The sequence below is a fragment of the Cydia splendana genome, unplaced genomic scaffold (assembly GCF_910591565.1).
Source record: "Cydia splendana unplaced genomic scaffold, ilCydSple1.2 scaffold_89_ctg1, whole genome shotgun sequence".
In the NCBI taxonomy this organism is placed as follows: Eukaryota; Metazoa; Arthropoda; class Insecta; order Lepidoptera; family Tortricidae; genus Cydia; species Cydia splendana.
In genome coordinates this window covers 308,608-328,871 of record NW_026946909.1, presented here as the reverse complement: position 1 = coordinate 328,871, position 20,264 = coordinate 308,608, and the positions used below count along the sequence as shown (strand labels likewise).

General features: G+C 37.7%; 1 protein-coding gene across 1 annotated transcript; it reads left to right on the top strand.

The window, feature by feature from the left end:
* Window positions 1–1,506: 1,506 nt before the first annotated feature.
* On the top strand, window positions 1,507–4,192 carry LOC134805947 (uncharacterized). Its single transcript, XM_063779130.1, has 3 exons — window positions 1,507–2,381; window positions 2,774–3,004; window positions 3,790–4,192. The coding sequence occupies exons 1-2, from the start codon at window positions 1,820–1,822 to the stop codon at window positions 2,776–2,778; spliced, it is 567 nt and encodes a 188-aa protein (XP_063635200.1). The 5' UTR covers window positions 1,507–1,819; the 3' UTR covers window positions 2,779–3,004; window positions 3,790–4,192.
* Window positions 4,193–20,264: the final 16,072 nt, after the last annotated feature.

The following is a 20,264-nucleotide window of genomic DNA, read 5'->3' as shown; positions in this document are numbered from 1 at the left end:
CCTACAGTAAAACAATAACAAAGCCCTCGGCATTCATCAGTCTAAGTACGCTATCTATGTTCTTGACTCACTTGACATCGTAACGGTCCTTGATAATTTAACTGGTCCGTTACCTGCTAGCATTGTTTATTATCATAAACAGCACATACCTATGTATATATAAATACATGTTAAGTCGACACTAAGTTAACATCGATTCATACCCATATCGTGCTATAAATAGCATTTCAATTGATTATAACTGGTTATTTTAACCGAACAATATTTCTTTTAGGACATAAGGTCCATAAAATGTATACAACTATACCGACTTAATATGCAGGTTTCTCTATACGTTCCCTCATGTAAAAATATCTTAGTATTTGATTACAGGACTAAGTAGGTCGGTATATTTTAAGTATGAACGGTAAATACACAACTCATAATAATTATGATTTCCGCGAAGGTAGTTTGATTATTTACCCTTTATATCATATGAATTCTAATATACGATTTTGAGTCAGAAAATAAACCATGTACCATCTGTATTTGTAACACGCAAACCATCAGCATATTCGTTTCTGTCATTTCATGGAAATATTCATGGCTAATACGTCGGTGCCACATCATAGGAATAATGTAACATGAGTACATTATTTTTTGTAGTGACCCCAATTATTGATCTATCTTGCATTGATTACACTTTTGGATTTACATTTGGTAACTAGGCTCTAGCACAGTAGCCATTGTCAAAGAGTTAGTGTAATAAGCACGCGTATATTTCTTCTTTGCTTAGTAAACATTCCTCCCGAGCTACGTACCATCAATTATTTACTCAATAATAGTTGTAAAGTTAACCACTGTTCTTATGTAAACAGTCAACAAATTTTCGCATTATGTACAACCGTACGTCACTCGTTACACTGAATATCACCTCGCCCAAAATTTTGTATTACCTGAATACAATCGGCAGCTCGGGAGGAAATGGACAAATACGGTAGCTATTAGGTTAGGATTTCCATACCTTAGGTTTGTTTTTTTTCCGCCACCGTTACCTTTCCTTTCCGTATTTTTTTTGTAATATTTTACCCTCGTCGCCATCTGTGACGTCCAGGCTCCGTTGTGTACTGGGTGATCAAATGAAACAACTGTTATTGCTCGTGCACTCCGCCAGCCACCCGCCGCCATGACACTTCTCCACGGAGTGAAGCTAGCGGGTAGTTGCGTCGTACTGTTTATTGTGTAATCGTCACAGTGATCAAATGAAACAACTGTTATCACTCGTGCACTCCGCCAGCCACCCGCACGCCATGACACTTCTCCACGGAGTGAATGTTGGAAATATATTATCTATGCCGTACATAATCTGTGAATATGTTATCTGTGGTCCGTCTCTCTTTGTCTATGGCTCCCAGATCAAGCAGCCGTGTAAGATTGTGTCGTCCCCTTTTATACATTTATATTTTATTAACAATTTACTACTTTTACAAGAAACACTTTTAACCCATATTTGTAAATTGATATAGTACGTTATTAATATGTGATTAATATACGCACTCATACATATGCCATTGCGTTATTCATTTACCGTGATCTCGGTTGTAGTCCATCGCCTGGTTCCCTGTGCTCTCGCTCCTTAATTTCTAACAGGTTCAGGGCCTAGACACAAAAGCTTAAGAAAAGCTATAAAGGCGTTGTGATAATTACCAGATTACCCGAGTTACGGTCGGCAATGGCGCAACCAGGGACGACTGCAAGCACGTGAGACATAACCTCCATATCCAGCTTAGTGAAATTGAAAGGCTTGGAAAAATGGATTAATTGGTAATTTGCTGTGAAAATGGTGCTTACCCTCGACGGTTTATGGGGCTGCGTCGGTGGCACAGACACGGATACGACAAAGGACGGACTGTTAATTTGTCTGTCATGTGAACCACACCTCTACGTAATCGACGATAAAGAAACTGCTGAGATTCTACTGGAGGAGTTCACTGTACTAGTGTTTAGCCTTGAGACGGCTAACCTCACCAGCACCTTGACCAGTGAAGTGGACAAAACCAGATTACTTCAAGAAGATCACAGACGAAGCCAATGTAATTGTAATACAACAGACAACTTAGCCTTTATGGCTACCAGGAAGAAGAAAACCAACAATAACATATGTACTTGCTGTCAGAAGATGGGCCGCTGCTTTAAGAAGAAGCGAGAAGATATAAAGAAAACTGGACAGAAGCACACTATGTCTGCTCCCGCTTACTCAGCAACACATTCCAAGGAATATGTGCGCGACAGCGGGACTTCGGCTCACAAGTCTGGTGACTTGTCTCTACTTCATGATGCCAAAAGCAAGCAATGTGTGATCAAAGTAGCCAATGGACAGCAACTAAATAGTGTAGTTATTGGTAAGACTTTTATCTCTCCTGAATTGACTCTAAATGTGCTATATGTGCCTAATTTAGGGAAAAATGTAATGTCTGTTAGTGAAATTAATAAATCCGGTTATGTTGTAGTGTTCTCAAACAATTATTGCAATTCTTATAGTACAATATGTCAAATCACAGGCAATCAGTCATTAATTGTTAGCAAAATTATTAACAATGAACTCTTCAAGTCTAATGTAGATGTGCAAACTCGACCTGACCCCCTATTAGGTAACTCTATGTCCCTGTATAGACAAGGATCCACGAGTGCCAATGCTGCTGCTGCTGTGCCTTTTACTTGGCACAAGCATTTAGGTGTGAACCATGGTATGTCTGTACTAGGTGGAGGGCATGAGTGTTGTGTCGTATTTCAGGTTGAAGACGGCGTGATGGCTCGGTGCATTGCCTGCCTTACTTGGAAGATGTGTGAAACATCATTTCCACAGTCAAGTGCAGTGCGTGCTGCCAACCTTCTGCACCTGGTGCTTTATGACTGTGCCGGACTGGTTCTAATACCCAGCTGGGGCGGAGCTCAGTATTTGCTGACATTTACCAATGACAAATCAAGATGTATCTTCAGCTGCCTTCTGAAGAAAAAGCCTGAGGTGAGTTCTAATTTTGTTAATTTTAAAACATTAGTTGAAAGCCAAACTAGATTGCATATTAAAGTTTTGTGTATTGACCAGGGTACTATATGTTGCATTAAAAATTTGTCCAATTACCTTAAAAAAGAAAGCATCATTCACCAAACAATTTTTTCTCATTCTCAAATTGGTACTAGTGAGAGATTTTGTCATATGTTTTTTGCTCGAGCCATGTTACATGAATCTCAGTTGCCTGACTGCTATTGGGGCGTGGCTAATATGACAGCCACTTATTTATCGCCTACCAGTGCATTGTCAAGCAGAATTCATGATTGTGTATGCACCGGATCTGATAGGTTAGATCTTCGTCGTCTACACATTTTTGGCTGTGTAGCATTCTCTCATGTGCCTAATCAGAAGAGATGTAAGCTGGATGATAAGGCAAAACAGCATATTTTTGAAGGATTTGGTGAAATGTGCAAAGAGTATTGTCGCTTAATAGACTCAGTTAATCCTAAAAGGGTTATTTATTCTGTGAGCGTTGTTTTACTTGAGGACAAATTTGTAGATAATAATCTTACACGTGCAAATGCTGACGTTAAAGGAGCTAATTTTATTATTTTTGATAATCTTATTTATAATTTGAATGTTAATGATCATTTTAAAAATAATAATAGACAAATTGTGATTAATTCTTGCTGCAATAATGTTTTAAATACTAACTGTGATATTAGTCATAATATTCCAAAAAGCTATGATGATTATTTGAATTATAATATATCTAATCAGGACTCTAATGGTTTCAGAGGAGGAGGCGAGCTCAACAGTGCAGTCCCTCTGTCTGGCCTGTATCGCACATCTGAAGATACCATCGAAGATAGCGGCGAAGATGTGGTGCTGTGTAGCCCCATCACCTTTCTACCGCAACCCTCTGCATCTTCAGAATATATGAGCCGATGTTGGCGGAAGCGTTTGTTGTTCCGACCAAATCTCGCCCAGTGTGGAGTACCTGAGGTATTTTCCCTAAAAGGTTTGATAATTTCTCACATGTCATCTCTTGGCTGCAGCAAGTTTATCAGTTTCATCACAGGAGCCGTTTACTTTCTCCGGCCGTGTATTCACATGAAAAACATAAGTGGGTACGGTGCCATGGACGGTATTAGCTCAGAGTGGTTATAATCTATGTGTAGGAGTTAGTTGACTGCCTACAGAGTTTGTTGACCATCTGTAGAATGTTACTTTTGGTGGAAACATTTTTTTAAATGTTTTTACAGCCACTTGGCATTATGTAAGTCTAATCACTTGTGGTTGTCACTTATCAGGTTATAGTCAAAAAGAGGAAATTGATTATTTTGATACCCATTTGCCTGTGGTTTAGACATTCAACATCAAATTTGGATTACTATTGCAAATCAGTTGGTTCTGAGTATGAATCTTATTGACGTTACCACGTTTTTTTTTATGGTGAGTTAATTAAAGAATTGGTGCAGCCAACCGGTTTCCAATATTAGTAATAACAGATATTTACTGAAAAATAAAATGTATTTGTAGCTAGCCACAAAAACAACTAGCTTGAGCCCAATGTTAAATATTAAAATTTCCACACATTGCTCTCAAAAATAGATACCTAATGTACATACAAACAGGAATGTGAGCTATCTGTATGTCAGCTGTTACCTATAATATGCTATTAGTGGCTTATGTAATAAGACTGAGTACACAATAATAAGGCTGTAATACAATATTTTTTAATGATTTTTATGTTTCTAATAATAATTGTATTCAAACAGTTACATCATTGCAAAAACAGCACCTTGAAATACGTCATCTTGTCATTTAAAAAATTGTTTAGGGATGAACGTTATTATGTACAATAATGTAACTGTTTTAAACTAGCATGATTATATATACAGGGTGATCAATCCAAATGGGTCAGTATGGAGAAGTCAGAAACTATAAGAGATAGCGAAATCTGTTCTTAGGAACCATGGCTTCGATTTTAGATTTAATAATAATGGCATTCAATTTTTTTTTTTAATCTATCATACATAACCGGGATTCGAACCTGGTCAATATTCTTGTTGTTTGTTTGTATGGCAACTTTTAAACGATGCGTGATAGGTGGGGGGTGCTCGACCAAATATCATAGAGGGCCCCGAGACAAAACAAACTACATTAAAAAAATTCAAAATGGCCGACTTTTTTTTAATTTTTTCAAGTTGGTCCGAGCGCGCTGAGATTTGGCATGCGGCGAGCCTGGGGACCCAAGATTACCATGACAAAAATTTTTTTTGGAAAAATCCAAAATGGCGGCGGACACGGGCAAAGTCAAATTTCCAAGTAGGTTAAGCGAGCCCGAAGGGCGAGTTTCAGGCCGGGAGGCCGAAGACCGACCCCGGCGGAGGGCCGAAGGCCCGGAGCCTCCACCCCGACTCCCAAAACGCGACTCTTAATAGGAAAAGTGTTGGGTCGTGTTTAAGCTCCAACTTCCCCCTTTCGTGTGACGCTTCGGGCCTTCGGCCCTACGCGGAGCTCGGCCTTCGTTTACTCGGCTTCGGCCTCGCGTTTTGGGAGTCGGGGTGGAGGCTCCGGGCCTTCGGCCCTCCGCCGGGGTCGGCCTTCGGCCTCCCGGCCTGAAGTTCGCCCTTCGGGCTCGCTTAACCTACTTGGAAATTTGACTTTGCCCGTGTCCGCCGCCATTTTGGATTTTTCCAAATTTTTTTTTGACATGGTAATCTTGGGTCCCCATGCTCGCCGCATGCCAAATCTCAGCGCGCTCGGACCAACTTGAAAAAATAAAAAAAAAATCGGCCATTTTGAATTTTTTTTAATGTAGTTTGTTTTGTCTCGGGGCCCTCTATGATATTTGGTCGAGCACCCTCCACCTATCACGCATCGTTTAAAAGTTGCCATACAAACAAACAACAAGAATATTGACCAGGTTCGAATCCCGGTTATGTATGATAGATTTAAAAAAAAATTGAATGCCATTATTATTAAATCTAAAATCGAAGCCATGGTTCCTAAGAACAGAACTCGCTATCTCTCATAGTTTCCGACTTCTCCATACTGACCCATTTGGATTGATCATCCTGTATATAGAGGCTGGACCCGGGTATGTCCTTAAACTACGTCCAAGACCACCGGTGGACGGGCAGCAGCGTCCCTCAAATTCGGTGTACTCGACTGCGATCGCCAACCCGCCTGCCAAGCGTGGCGATTATGGCATTCACCCCCCATCACGATGAGCACAATAAAACCATGGCCCCGAGGTTCCGGCGACCCCCGGTGCTCTGGCTATGGTAGCGGTCAGGGCATTAGCGGGGTCAGGGGTGCTAAGAATCTCCGGCAAAGATCCGGCTACCCGCCCCGACGACGACTGGCCCTGGTAACACACAACATACGCACTATGAGGACTGACGAAAAGATCTGCGAGCTGGAAGAGGAACTGAGCAGGTTACACTGGGACATTGTAGCGTTATGCGAAGTCCGTAGAGAGGGGGAGGACACGACAACCCTGAAGTCTGGTAACTTGCTCTACCACCGGGAGGGCGACCAACAGTCCCAAGGTGGTGTCGGGTTTCTCGTTCACAAGTCCCTCGTAAACAACATAATAACCATCGACAGTGTGTCGAGCAGGGTGGTATACCTAATACTCAGAATATCCAAAAGATATTCGCTGAAGGTCATTCAGGTATACGCACCGACCTCGTCACACTCCGATGATGAAGTAGAAGCTATGTATGAGGACGTAAGTAGGGCCATACATACTTCTAAAACCTACTTTACTGTTGTTATGGGGGACTTCAACGCAAAGTTGGGCAAGAGAAGCGGGGATGAGTTGAGAGTGGGGCAATTTGGGTATGGGCAACGGAACCCTAGGGGTCAGAGGCTGGCCGACTTTCTGGAGAGAGAGGAACTCTTCATGATGAACTCTTTCTTCCAGAAGCCGCCTCACAGGAAATGGACCTGGATGAGTCCTGACGGTTCCACGAGAAACGAGATAGAATTCATCATGACCGACAAGAAACGGATATTCAGTGATGTCTCTGTGATCAACAGGGTAAAGACCGGTAGTGATCACCGAATCGTAAGAGGCACACTGAATATCAATATTAAACTTGAAAGGTCCAGCCTGATGAAGTCTACGCTCCGACCTACTCGAGCCCATGTTCAAAACCCCGAAAGCTTTCAACTTGAGCTCTCTAACCGCTTTGCTCGCCTAGAGAACTTGGCTTCAGTGGACGAAATCAACGACGGGCTAGTGGAAACTGTCCACACAGTAGGGTCTAAGTTTTTTAGACCCCGCCGTAAAGATAGACCTCAGAAATTGACCGAGCAAACCTTAAACCTCATGGCTGAACGACGCTCGCTACAGTTGCAGTCTCCCGATGACGCGGAGTCATATAGGCAGCTCAATAGACGTATATCTAAGTCCTTGCGACATGATCTGCGTCTCTTTAATACTAACCGAATACGGAACGGTTAAAGAGACTATTGAGCGAAACCAAGGCTCCAAAGTGTTCGCAAAGGACAAGTCTATTGGGCAAAGCCAGCTGACAAAGCTGAAACGGGAAGATGGCAGCATAGCGTCGAGCAAAGCGGAGGTTTTAGGTGAGATCGAGAGGTTCTATGGACAGTTATACACTTCGATCGCAAAGCCCGTTGACAGCTTGGTAGGAGATCCAAGAGCCAAGCTGTCCCGACATTATACCGAAGATATCCCGGACATCAGTCTGTACGAGATTAGGATGGCCCTGAAGCAGCTTAAGAACAACAAGGCGCCGGGCAAAGACGGAATCACTTCAGAGCTTCTGAGAGCGGGTGGAACACCGGTACTTAAAGTCCTCCAGAAGCTCTTTAATTCCGTCTTGTCCGAGGGCATAACGCCTGAAACATGGAATAGAGGCGAGGTGGTGCTGTTCTTCAAAAAAGGTGATAACAACCTATTGAAGAACTACAGACCCATCACGCTTCTGAGCCATGTCTATAAGCTGTTTTCAAGGGTCATCACGAACCGTCTCGAACACAGACTTGATGACTTCCAGCCTCCCGAACAAGCCGGTTTCCGAAAAGGCTATAGTACAGTCAGCTTCAGAGTTATGTGACCCCCCCAAGAATAAGGCATTTCTACGGTTCCTGGTTCAAATCTCATAAAGACCATACTTTTTTTTTTATTAACTGAATTGCATAATTTAAACAAACATTTAAAAATTTTGTATGACAACTATACAAAAAAAAGATGAGGATAAAGGTAAGTATTAGAAAGAAATTTAAAAAATCCTTCCTGCCTGTCATAACTAGAACAATAATTTCGTCAGAAAAGCAAACGGCCGTGTGGCTTAACGGTTAGCAGCATTGACTATGAATCGTAAGGTTAGTAGTTCGAACCTTGGCCTGGGGATTTTAATGTTTATTTTTTATTTGATGTTTTATTTTTTTTTATGCATAATTATGTTATATTATAACATAATTAAAAAAAATATATGTCTTATTATATGTAAATAAAAAATCTATAGATGATGATCATTTTTTATTAATTTATAAAAATATTGTTTACAAAATCAATAGTGCGGGTATCACGCGGGTATAGATCGCTACATCCACGAAGACGCGCAGATTTGTCAAATTTAACCGTTAATAACATGATAATAGGAACCAAGGCGCATGTCTTCGTCAATGGCATGATCTACAATAGTAAATTGGTTTCCTGTGAATTAGAATTTTGAGATAGTTTTATTTTATTAATATGATCTGGCCAGCCAGCAGATGATTACATCACAAAAAACAAGCTTGAAATAACAGTGTAAAAGTGTTATTGTTATACTGTATATCTTATACAATACATATGTAGATAAGCCAACATCTGAAGGGGTTTTAAAGCAATTTGAATTATGTAAAATTAAGAAGTAAATACCTTCAGCTTTTTAATCTTCAAAGTAACAATGTCTCAGCATTTTTTTTGGTGTGTTAAATAAGTAACGTGGTGGTTTACCAAAGTAATTTTGTTTATAATGTATTGATTGTCAGTTGGCACGTTGGTCGTTTACTTTCTAAAGGTGCGACCACACACATTTTTGATCGCATGCAAAAGTATGGAAAAGACATGACGCGAACGGCACGCGTATATTGATTTTCATACATCTGAATTTCCGGACCGTCACCGTTTTTAGGGTTCCGTATTTAAGCAATGTGTGGTTGCACCTTAAATACCAATGTCATGTTTTCTTACACCTATGTAAATATGTGTTGAGTCTTGCAAAAAACGCATAATAATTATTATATATAAACAAATCCGATAACTTCAGTACAGTATAAAAAAAATACTTTCAGTTACAATCTTGTTGACAAAAGGAATACTTGTAGACGTAAATTAGAATCAATTTTAGATTGGACCATATTATATGACAATATACCACAACGTTACTTTTCTTTCTGATTGAAATAATCTAAACGAACTTTGACGTTACAGCGAGAAACCACATGTTATCAAAGATAACAATATTCATCTCCTGTAACCGTCGGCACTTTAAAACAATTATAATACAAGGGCTTTCTCCACTAAATGGGCCGGATTCGATACAGTTCCCTGTTTAGTTAATTTTAAATTGCCGATAAATTAAAATATGTATTTTATAAAAAAAATACTGTTTGCAACCGTAGTTGCTAAATTATATTACTGTCTAAAATGTGACGATACGATTGTGCTTATGTTATTTTAAATTACAGGGAACTGTTTTTGAAACCGTGGGTCTCTTTTTTTTGTTTAGAAGACTATTATCGAGGCCTGTTAGTTAGGGAAAAAATAATGAGTTAATATTTGAACAATCTGACTCATCCATAAAGTTAACTGTAGGTATTTAAAAAAAAATGTGATTACTTTCTAATAAGTTTAGTTATTTTAATTTATTTGAATACTTACATAGAGTTACCACGTCATTAAAGTCGAAATATGTCGACCTGTTTTCGACCTTATATAATTTCAACATGTCTTATTAATTTGCTTTAACTTATTTACACAATTATTTCGCCAATAGTGGAGAAAGACCCAGAACACAAATGGAAACACAGTAGGTATATTTTTTTCATTAATCAATAGCGAAGAGGGTATCCATCACTTTCTTCGACTTGTTTGAGTCGGCTTTTCATGCTCGCCACCATGTTTGAACAAGTGTTCGAGTTCCTCAACAATTCCCAGGTCCTGTGAACTTCGTCGTCTAGGTTTTTTTTGGATCTGACTTGGGTAGGGTCCCAGTTAAGCACCATTTGACGCCACAAGTTCTCAATTGGGTTCAGGTCAGGACTTTTAGAAGGCCAATCGAAGACTGTAATGTCCGCCTGAGAAGACAACCAGTCTTGAACTATACGCGAACGATGCACGGCACTATTGTCTTGCACTAAATGAATTTGGCCCTCAGGGTAGGCGACGCGAACTGATGGCATCATTACGTCACGCAATACCTCAAGGTATCGCTCACCGTTCATTCGTCCTCCTACTTCTACAAGCTCACCAGGGCCCATGGAAGACATCCATCCGTAATACGCTGAAAATAATTTTTGTGATAAATATCATTTACTTATACCTATAAATATCTATTCTCATACCCATAACATAAAAAAGTATATATTTTACCTAACGTTATCCTTCCGCTTGTTCTAAGGTCTAGCACATTTTTGGGGTTAAATCTCTCCCCGCTTCTCCGCCACAATATTTTTCGGCCATCTTTGTCGGACTTAAAACATTTTTCGTCCGTAAAAATTACGATTTCATTCTCCCAATCGAAATTTTCGTATTTTTGTGCGAACCCTACACGTTCGTTTCGATGAGCTTCTGTTAACTTTATCTTTTTGGCTGGTTTAAAATGGTGTATGTTAGCAGCATGAAGGTGTCTTCTAACCGTGCTAAGTGACACTTCAAAAGTTTCCGCAGTGGAGCGAGTGCTGGTAAACGGAGCATCAGTATGAATTTGCACTATATTACGATGCCGCTCAGATTGTTCAGTGTAAGCCGAAGGACGAGGGCCTGGTTTCTCACATTCCACGTCTCCCTGTTTTTGGTAACGTCTTACCCACCTACGAACCGTGTCTCTCTGCAAATAAAAATACGTATAAAACAATCTATAGTATGTTTCTAATGCTGTGTAAGAGGAGAACGTTTCATTATAAAAAAAATATGAGAGAAATATTTAGTGTATATATTTTATACCGTTTTGATTGAAATTTGTTGAGTCTATCTTGCATAATATGGGACGGTTTTACATGCAGTTATTTTAAACATGTAAACAACAAACTTGTAAAATTGTATAGTTACAATATAATTATATAATTATATTGTAACTATACAATTTACTAGTGTATGTAAACAACAAACTTGTAAAATTGTATAGTTACAATATAATTATATAATTATATTGTAACTATACAATTTTACAAGTTTGTTGTTTACATGTTTAAAATAACTGCATGTAAAGTCTATTTCAATAGAACTTGCTAACTATGTAAACAAACAACGTAACTTTGTATTATCACTGTTTCTCTTTGAATTTTTACACCACCTCATCAAATACCATTGAAACCATACACATATACACTATTGAAACGGTCCGTTCCGTAAAATACATAAATATATAACTGTATCTTGGATATTCAATTAAAAGTTCAAAATGGGTTTATAAGTTAGGTTATGAGGACCTGATGGAATGACGGTTTTGTTTCTTTTAAATTCTACAATTGCCTATGATGGGTAGTGTTGTGGCGAAAGTTTGAGATATAAACCCGCTACACACTACCCAACCCATGATCTGTACCTACCGCCGCGGTTATAAAATACATCAATACATCATTCTTAAGTACTAATTTGTCTTCTGATCGTGATTAAACAAATTAAAAATATGTAACTACTTGTTTTTTACTTTTGGTATTTTATTATTCGAGATGGTTTGACATTAGTAAAGTAGTAAGTAGGAGTCTTGCCCATCACTAGTAAATTCATCATTCAGAGACAATTTCAATATGGCGGTTTGTTTACATAGTTAGCAAGTTCTATTGAAATAGACTTTAAAACCGTCCTAAATATGCAATAAAACATCACATGGACCCCTTTTAAATTTTATAGGTATTAATATTATCTTATGTAACAGAAAAATACACTGCGAAGATTTTAACTATAATGTTGCGGTTCATAAGATACAGAAGATGGGACAATTCTTTAAAATAAAGTTAAAACACAATTAAATAGTAAAGCGAATTTTTAGCTACGACTAACTTACTTTCACAAAAAATACTCCCGATGTGTTTTATTTGTTTGGGATTTCTCTAAACAGCCCCAATTCAAAAAACTCTTTTTATTATATACCCACACACAATATATCTGTTGGTTTATCTTATTAGGTAATACAATATGCTACATTCAAACAGAAAAAAAATCATTAGTCACAATAGTTACTTACCGTAATATTCAACTTTCGTGCTATTTCCTTGATACTTTTGTTATCTTCCCAGAGATTTACGATTTTGGCTTTAAGAAAAACTGTTAATCGCACCATATTGTTGTTCGAAATTAGAATCGGGCGTGGGTTATTAAATTAATTGATTAAGAATTCAAAGACAAAGGTCACTAAATGTAATTGCTTTGACACACGGTAGGAATCACTTAGATCGTAAATTATTACTTGCCCTCAAATTGTATTTTTCTACACGAAATCACAAAACTGAATTACTCCAGATCTTCAACCTTAAATATAATTACTTAAAGTCGTTGTTAGTCGCCTTCGAAAATAATATGAGGGCAGGAAAATATTGATAAACCAAGACAATACTATATTGTAACACAAGCTTGCTAAACAGGGACGCATATATAATAATAGTTGGAATCATTTGCGTCTACGGCGCCGCCTGCTACTGGTTCAAATTTTCACAACCTTAAGCAAGCGCTCCCGTAGCCCAGTGGAATGAGGGCCGGTCTAAAGTATGGCATAGTAAGGCCAGACATATCGCTGAGGTCCAAGGATCGATTCCCACTAGCGGACGTTGAATAGCATCGGAGAAATACAATTTTTGTAAGAATTGATTGGAATACTGAGTCTCGGCCTGCCGAGCGGCGAGTTAAAGTTTTCGATTCAGGGGGGTCACATATCTCTGCAGCTGACTGTACCATAGACCACATCCATACGCTGCGGCAAGTTATACAGAAGACCGAAGAGTATAACTTGCCATTATGCTTAGCGTTTGTGGACTATGAGAAAGCCTTCGATTCGGTGGAAACATGGGCGGTGCTTGAGTCTCTTCAGCGATGCCATATTGACTATCGGTACATCGAAGTGTTGAAGTGTTTGTATAGTAACGCCACCATGTCGGTCCGAGTACAGGAGCAGAGCACGAGGGCGATTCCATTGCGAAGAGGCGTAAGGCAGGGAGACGTTATCTCTCCGAAACTGTTTACTGCCGTAATGGAAGACGCCTTCAAGCTCCTGGAATGGGAAGGACTTGGCATCAACATCAACGGCGAATACATCACTCACCTTCGGTTTGCCGACGATATCGTAGTCATGGCAAAGTCGATGGAGGAACTCAGCATGATGCTCGATGACCTCAACCGAGTTTCACAACGGGTGGGCTTGAAAATGAACATGGACAAGACGAAACTTATGTCAAATGCCAATGTTGTGCCCATCCCAGTCTCTGTTGAGAACTCGGTACTCGAAGTTGTTGACTCGTACATCTACCTAGGACAAGTAGTCCAATTAGGTAGGTCCAACTTCGAGAAAGAGGTCAACCGCCGAATCCAACTCGGTTGGGCAGCGTTCGGGAAACTACGTAATGTCTTTTCGTCCGACATACCTCAGTGCCTCAAGACGAAAGTTTTTAATCAGTGTGTGTTACCAGTGATGACTTACGGCTCCGAAACGTGGTCTTTCACTATCGGCCTCATCTCAAAACTCAAAGTCGCTCAACGAGCTATGGAGAGGGCTATGCTCGGAGTTTCTCTACGTGATCGAATCAGAAATGAGGAGATCCGTAGACGAACTAAAGTCACCGACATAGCCCACCGGATAAGCAAGCTGAAGTGGCAATGGGCAGGCCACATTGCACGCAGAGAAGATGGCCGATGGGGTCGAAAAATGCTCGAGTAGAGACCACGGACTAGCAAGCGCAGCGTAGGACGTCCACCCACAAGATGGACAGACGATCTTGTTAAGGTCGCCGGAAGACGCTGGATGCGGGTCGCTTCCAACCGGCACGTATGGAGGTCCAAGGGGGAGGCCTATGTTCAGCAGTGGACGTCTTATGGCTGAGATGATGATAATGAGAGGCTGCTTGAGTGCTACAAATGTAAATTATAAATGAGAAAAGTCTACAAGCATGATGCATGATGCATGATAGATGACAATGTTTATACTTAGTTGCCTATACAACTACTAGGCTCACTTATGTTTTGTGTCTGCTGTACTCGCCCAGACATTTTATATCTGTGTAGCCAGTCAAGTCAGTTCAGTACATGTTTATGATAGGAGCCATTGGCGGACTTCAAGGCGAATATTGAGGTACTAAGCCGTTACAATCAATTGTGGTTTTTATTTCGAAAACAGATAATACCTTGAAATAAACGCTTTCAGACGCTAATTGTATTTGTGACATAACTGACCGCAAGTCTTATACTTGCTCTGTAGTTCAACTTGATAATAATGTCATCATTTTGGAAGCTAGGAAACAACTATGTGTTGCGCTTTCCTGTACAAAGAGTAAATTCTTTGTATTTCTATTGTATGCAAGGGCATGTGCTTTATCGAGAATTTCTTGTTAGAAATAATTGGTAAACAATTCAATATCAGTCTAATCTATGATAATCAAAGTGCATAGATGTTGTTAGTCAAAGAATCCTATGGTAAAACTAAAGATGTAGACTTGCGGTAATATTGTGTTTAGACTTAATGCATGAAGTAAAACTTTGTGTAAAATGCTCATGTAAGTACTGATGAAATTTGTAAAGTCTGAAACTGAAATGTATAACTAAATACTCGGAGTCATAGCTGTTATTACTTATGTATAGAGTCACCCTTTTTTTAAACTGTCTCTATTTTACTTTTTATTCAGTACAATTGTGTAATAACCTATGATAGTATCATGTTATAACATTATCTAATGTACAGCATATGGAGGCGTGTTGGAAATATATTATTTATGCCGTACATAATCTGTGAATATGTTATCTGTGGTCCGTCTCTCTTTGTCTATGGCTCCCAGATCAAGCAGCCGTGTAAGATTGTGTCGTCCCCTTTTATACATTTATATTTTATTAACAATTTACTACTTTTACAAGAAACACTTTTAACCCATATTTGTAAATTGATATAGTACGTTATTAATATGTGATTAATATACGCACTCATACATATGCCATTGCGTTATTCATTTACCGTGATCTCGGTTGTAGTCCATCGCCTGGTTCCCTGTGCTCTCGCTCCTCATATTTCTAACAGTGAAGCTAGCGGGTAGTTGCGTCGTACTGTTTATTGTGTAATCGTCACATATCTCCCTTTTTATAACGATTTATTTATTTTACTTTATATATTTATCATGCAACAATAGTTCAGTTTATCGTATTATCTTATACTCGCTAGGTTAATTTATTTTTCCAATCTAGGTATACTACCACCGGTTCGGAAAGGTTAACCTCAGACCCGAGAAGAACCGGCGTAAGAAACTCGGCGAGGTGTGGATGTATTAATTTTACAACAGTTAAATAATAAATATTTTCCAACACTAGCAAGCCTTTAAATCTGTTAAACTATTATTTTACTTTTACAATTTCTTCTTAGGTGTCAGTCCTAGTCCCTCTCCTTCTCCTATTTGCAGTTTTGAGCTTTTTATTCAATTGCTTATAACTCAAAGATTTACTTTAAACGCCTTAATTACTACATTTTCCTTTTGATGCTTACACATTTCCAGGTATTTCCATTAGCATACAATATAATATTTTACTAATTAATACCTATTTCATGATTTAGGTACAATAACATTGTAAGCTTGCCAAGCATCTTGGACATTAGTTACTTATTGGTAATAACTGATTGACTCAGTTTTACTTGTCTTGTATGATGTAAATATATATAATGCAATTTAAAATACTTGTAGATAATCCAAGGTCAAATAAAGTAGGAATGTTACATTCGTTGTCGAGGTACCACGTCAAGTATGATTAGTTTTACTTTTGAATAGGTTAAGCAAACAATAATCTATATAAATAGATTTATATATTATTAATTTGTTAGGTACCTACTAAGATTTACCTGCCTATTTGACCATTATTATTATTAATTGCATTGCATCCATATCTAATTATCGTTCTTTAATTATAATACTTGAATAATATATTCTTGACATCAATTAATCCAAATATTTATTTTATTCATTTTATTGCTCAAAAAGTAACACAGCAAATATAATATCGAATGTAATATTATTCTAGCAACTTACTTATGCGAATAATCATAATTACAATTTATGTTATGAAAATAACGTAACACCTTACTAATTGAAAGCTGATATTTCAATTGAATTGTGACCAGTAAGTATTGTATTATTATTTCCACAGTAATTACTGTCAGACTGACACATAAATATTATTATTTGTACTTATACACTTTTTCTTCGGTTTATTTCAATTACTTGCAACATATTTTATAAACCTGAAACATAGGTATACACCTTGTATGTCTGCTTCCTATATCCTGCCATTGGTAAGTATGTCATTTAACTTCAATTAACATCCTCCAACGAACCAATGGAATTCCATTCTTCTAACCATGATCCCATGAAATACTGAGTACACCAGAGTACAGTTCGAATGTTTAGGTACTTTACCATTTTATCGTTACGTTTAACGTTTCTAAATGATAATACCTAGGTTTTTGGTCTTTTGAGTCTTAGTGCTCAATTAGTACAATAAATGTGTACTCTTGGGTAGATCAATGAAGTGGTTCAAGCTACAACTTTAATCTACTAGTTTTACTTAATTAGTTAGCCTCAACAAATTAAACATCAGGCAAACTGTCATTGAGAGCGATCAAAATCACGGTTAATTCGAATACTTATTGTTTTTATTTTATAATGTGTAGGTACCTACACACAGTATTTAGTTATTTGTTTCTGTTTTGATTTAATGTATCGGTTCTGAGACTATGTATAATTTCTAATGTATGTATTGTCTCAACCGCATACCTAAGAGTTTTGGCATCCTTAATTATTGTAAGTTTATGCATGTGACTGAAATAAGGAAATATATTTTCCGGTAAAGTGCCTTTTTAATTACACTTAATTATAGTTAGTCATCACATCACACACATCACTCATCTTCATCTGAGTAGGTGTACCTACTACCTAGGTAGTTAAAAAGGGACTTCGTCATCTACACTGTTAACCGACAAAAGTCGTATGTCTATTTACAAAACATTAGGTTAACTGCTGGTCACTAGAGTTTTTGCTGTTAGTACCTAAGTCATGGTTGCCTTGGGTATAGTTTCGTAGTTTAGTTAAGTAAGCAGTGCTTCCTCACCGTGTAAGGCTCCCCGCATCGCCACTTCGGTTTTTACAGCATTGACTTTAGGTACTACATGACATGATGTATTATGACAGGCCCAGCGTCTATTTGCGTTGTTGTACTGGGGTTTGTAATTGAGCTTTGCCCTGATTATTATTCTATAGAATCATGTATTCCGGCTCTAAAATAGATTGGAATTGGGATTTATTATATGAAATCTGGGTCATATACGATTTTGAAGAATTGTATATCCTCATCTATTTATAGGTTTTATTTGGGCAGCTTAGGCATGCCTCTGTGTTCCACAATTTCCTCGGCTACTTACGCAGAATGCATTATTACTCTTATCCTGGTCACCTGCTTGTTCCTCTTAAACTATAATTTAACCTGTCTTCTAACTGTTCCAACAGGATTGCTACAACAATCTTTAACCGGAATACCGTCTAAGTCGTCGTATAATATATTTTTATATATACTTTTTTCGTTTTTATTTAAGCTGATACATTAAGTTCTTACCCATACGAACATCTGCAAAATGCAGTAAATTTATGATACGGGTATAGGTTAGAAGAAGGTTAAATTGTAATAATTTACAGGAAATGTTTTCCAACTGGCGTATTTTTTTTTTTTGTATAATTGAAATCTACCCTGAATCTACATTAGTAGATATGCCTATTCCCGAGGCCATCCATCTATACCTACATACGCCTTAAGCTAACTGGAACAGTAGGCAGAGGCACTAAACTGCTTATTATATAATTTCGAATTCAATAAATACATTACATAATAGGAGGTCACTCTATACTAACATAATGTCGGTTTATGACTATTTTGCCTCCCTATTAAGTTTTGGTGGGCTAGCTAAAGAATCCGTCTAATGGTGGTATCTAGGACATTTTGGATGACCTAAAACAAGATACTATCATTAGTACCAACCAACACTATATCGCGTCAGTTTACTTTTAAGTACTATGTTGTACTAATTTGGACGACCTATAACAAAAGGTCCTATCGTTAGTACCAACCACCACTATCGCGTCTACTAGACTAGTTACTAGGTACATTTGACTCTTTTGGTTTGGTAGTACCAGTTGAACATTCAACTTACTAATTATTCTCTGTTTGTATCGTAGGTAAGTGTTATGATTTCGCTTATCATTTCTTTTGTTTTGCTAGTACTAGTTGAACATTCAACCTACTATTTTTTTGTTTTGCCTACCGGTTGAAAGTTTCAACCTACTAACTATTTGTTTTGCTAGTACCAAATGAACGTTTCAACCTACTAATTATTTGTTTTGCTAGTACCGGTTGAAAGTTTCAACCTACTAATTATTTGTTTTGCTAGTACCGGTTGAAAGTTTCAACCTACTAATTATTTGTTTTGCTAGTACCAGTTGAACATTTCAACCTACTAATTATTTGTTTTGCTAGTACCAGTTGAACATTTCAACCTACTAATTATTTGTTTTGCTAGTACCGGTTGAAAGTTTCAACCTACTCATTATTTGTTTTGCTAGTACCGGTTGAAAGTTTCAACCTACTAATTATTTGTTTTGCTAGTACCAGTTGAAAGTTTCAACCTACTAATTATTTGTTTTGCTAGTACCAGTTGAATGTTTCAACCTACTAATTATTTGTTTTGCTAGTACCAGTTGAACGTTTCAACCTACTAATTATTTGTTTTGCTAGTACCAGTTGAACGTTTCAACCTACTAATTATTTGTTTTGCTAGTACCGGTTGAAAGTTTCAACCTACTAATTATTTGTTTTGCTAGTACCGGTTGAAAGTTTCAACCTACTAATTATTTGTTTTGCTAGTACCAGTTGAACATTTCAACTTACTGATAATTTGTTTTGCTAGTACCGGTTGAAAGTTTCAACCTACTAATTATTTGTTTTGCTAGTACCGGTTGAAAGTTTCAACCTACTAATTATTTGTTTTGCTAGTACCAGTTGAACGTTTCAACCTACTAATTATTACTTATACCAACTGCAGCATAGATGTGATGTACAGTTTACTTCTTGCAATTTATTTTTCTTGTTAGTCCGACTCCGACTTACTACTCAATTTATTAATATTTGATGCTGAGTTTACGTGTCTACTCCTACAGTAAATTAATAACAAAGCCCTCGGCATTCATCAGTTTAAGTACGCTATCTATAGTTCTTGACTCACTTGACATCGTAACGCTGCATCCTAACTGCTAGCATTGTTTATTATCATAAACAGCACATACCTATGTATATATAAATACATGTTAAGTCGACACCAAGTTAACATCGATTCATACCCATATCGTGCTATAAATAGCATTTCAATTGATTATAACTGGTTATTTTAACCGATCAATATTTCTTTTAGGACATAAGGTCCATAAAATGTATACAACTATACCGACTTAATATGCAGGTTTCTCTATACGTTCCCTCATGTAAAAAAATCTTAGTATTTAATTACATGTCTAAGTAGGTCGGTATATTTTAAGTATGAACGGTAAATACACAACTCATAATAATCATGATTTCCGCGAAGGTAGTTTGATTATTTACCCTTTATATCATATGAATTATAATATACGATTTTGAGTCAGAAAATAAACCATGTACCATCTGTATTTGTAACACGCAAACCATCAGCATATTCGTTTCTGTCATTTCATGGAAAAATTCATGGCTAATACGTCGGTGCCACATTATAGGAATAATGTAACATGAGTACATTATTTTTTGTAGTGACCCCAA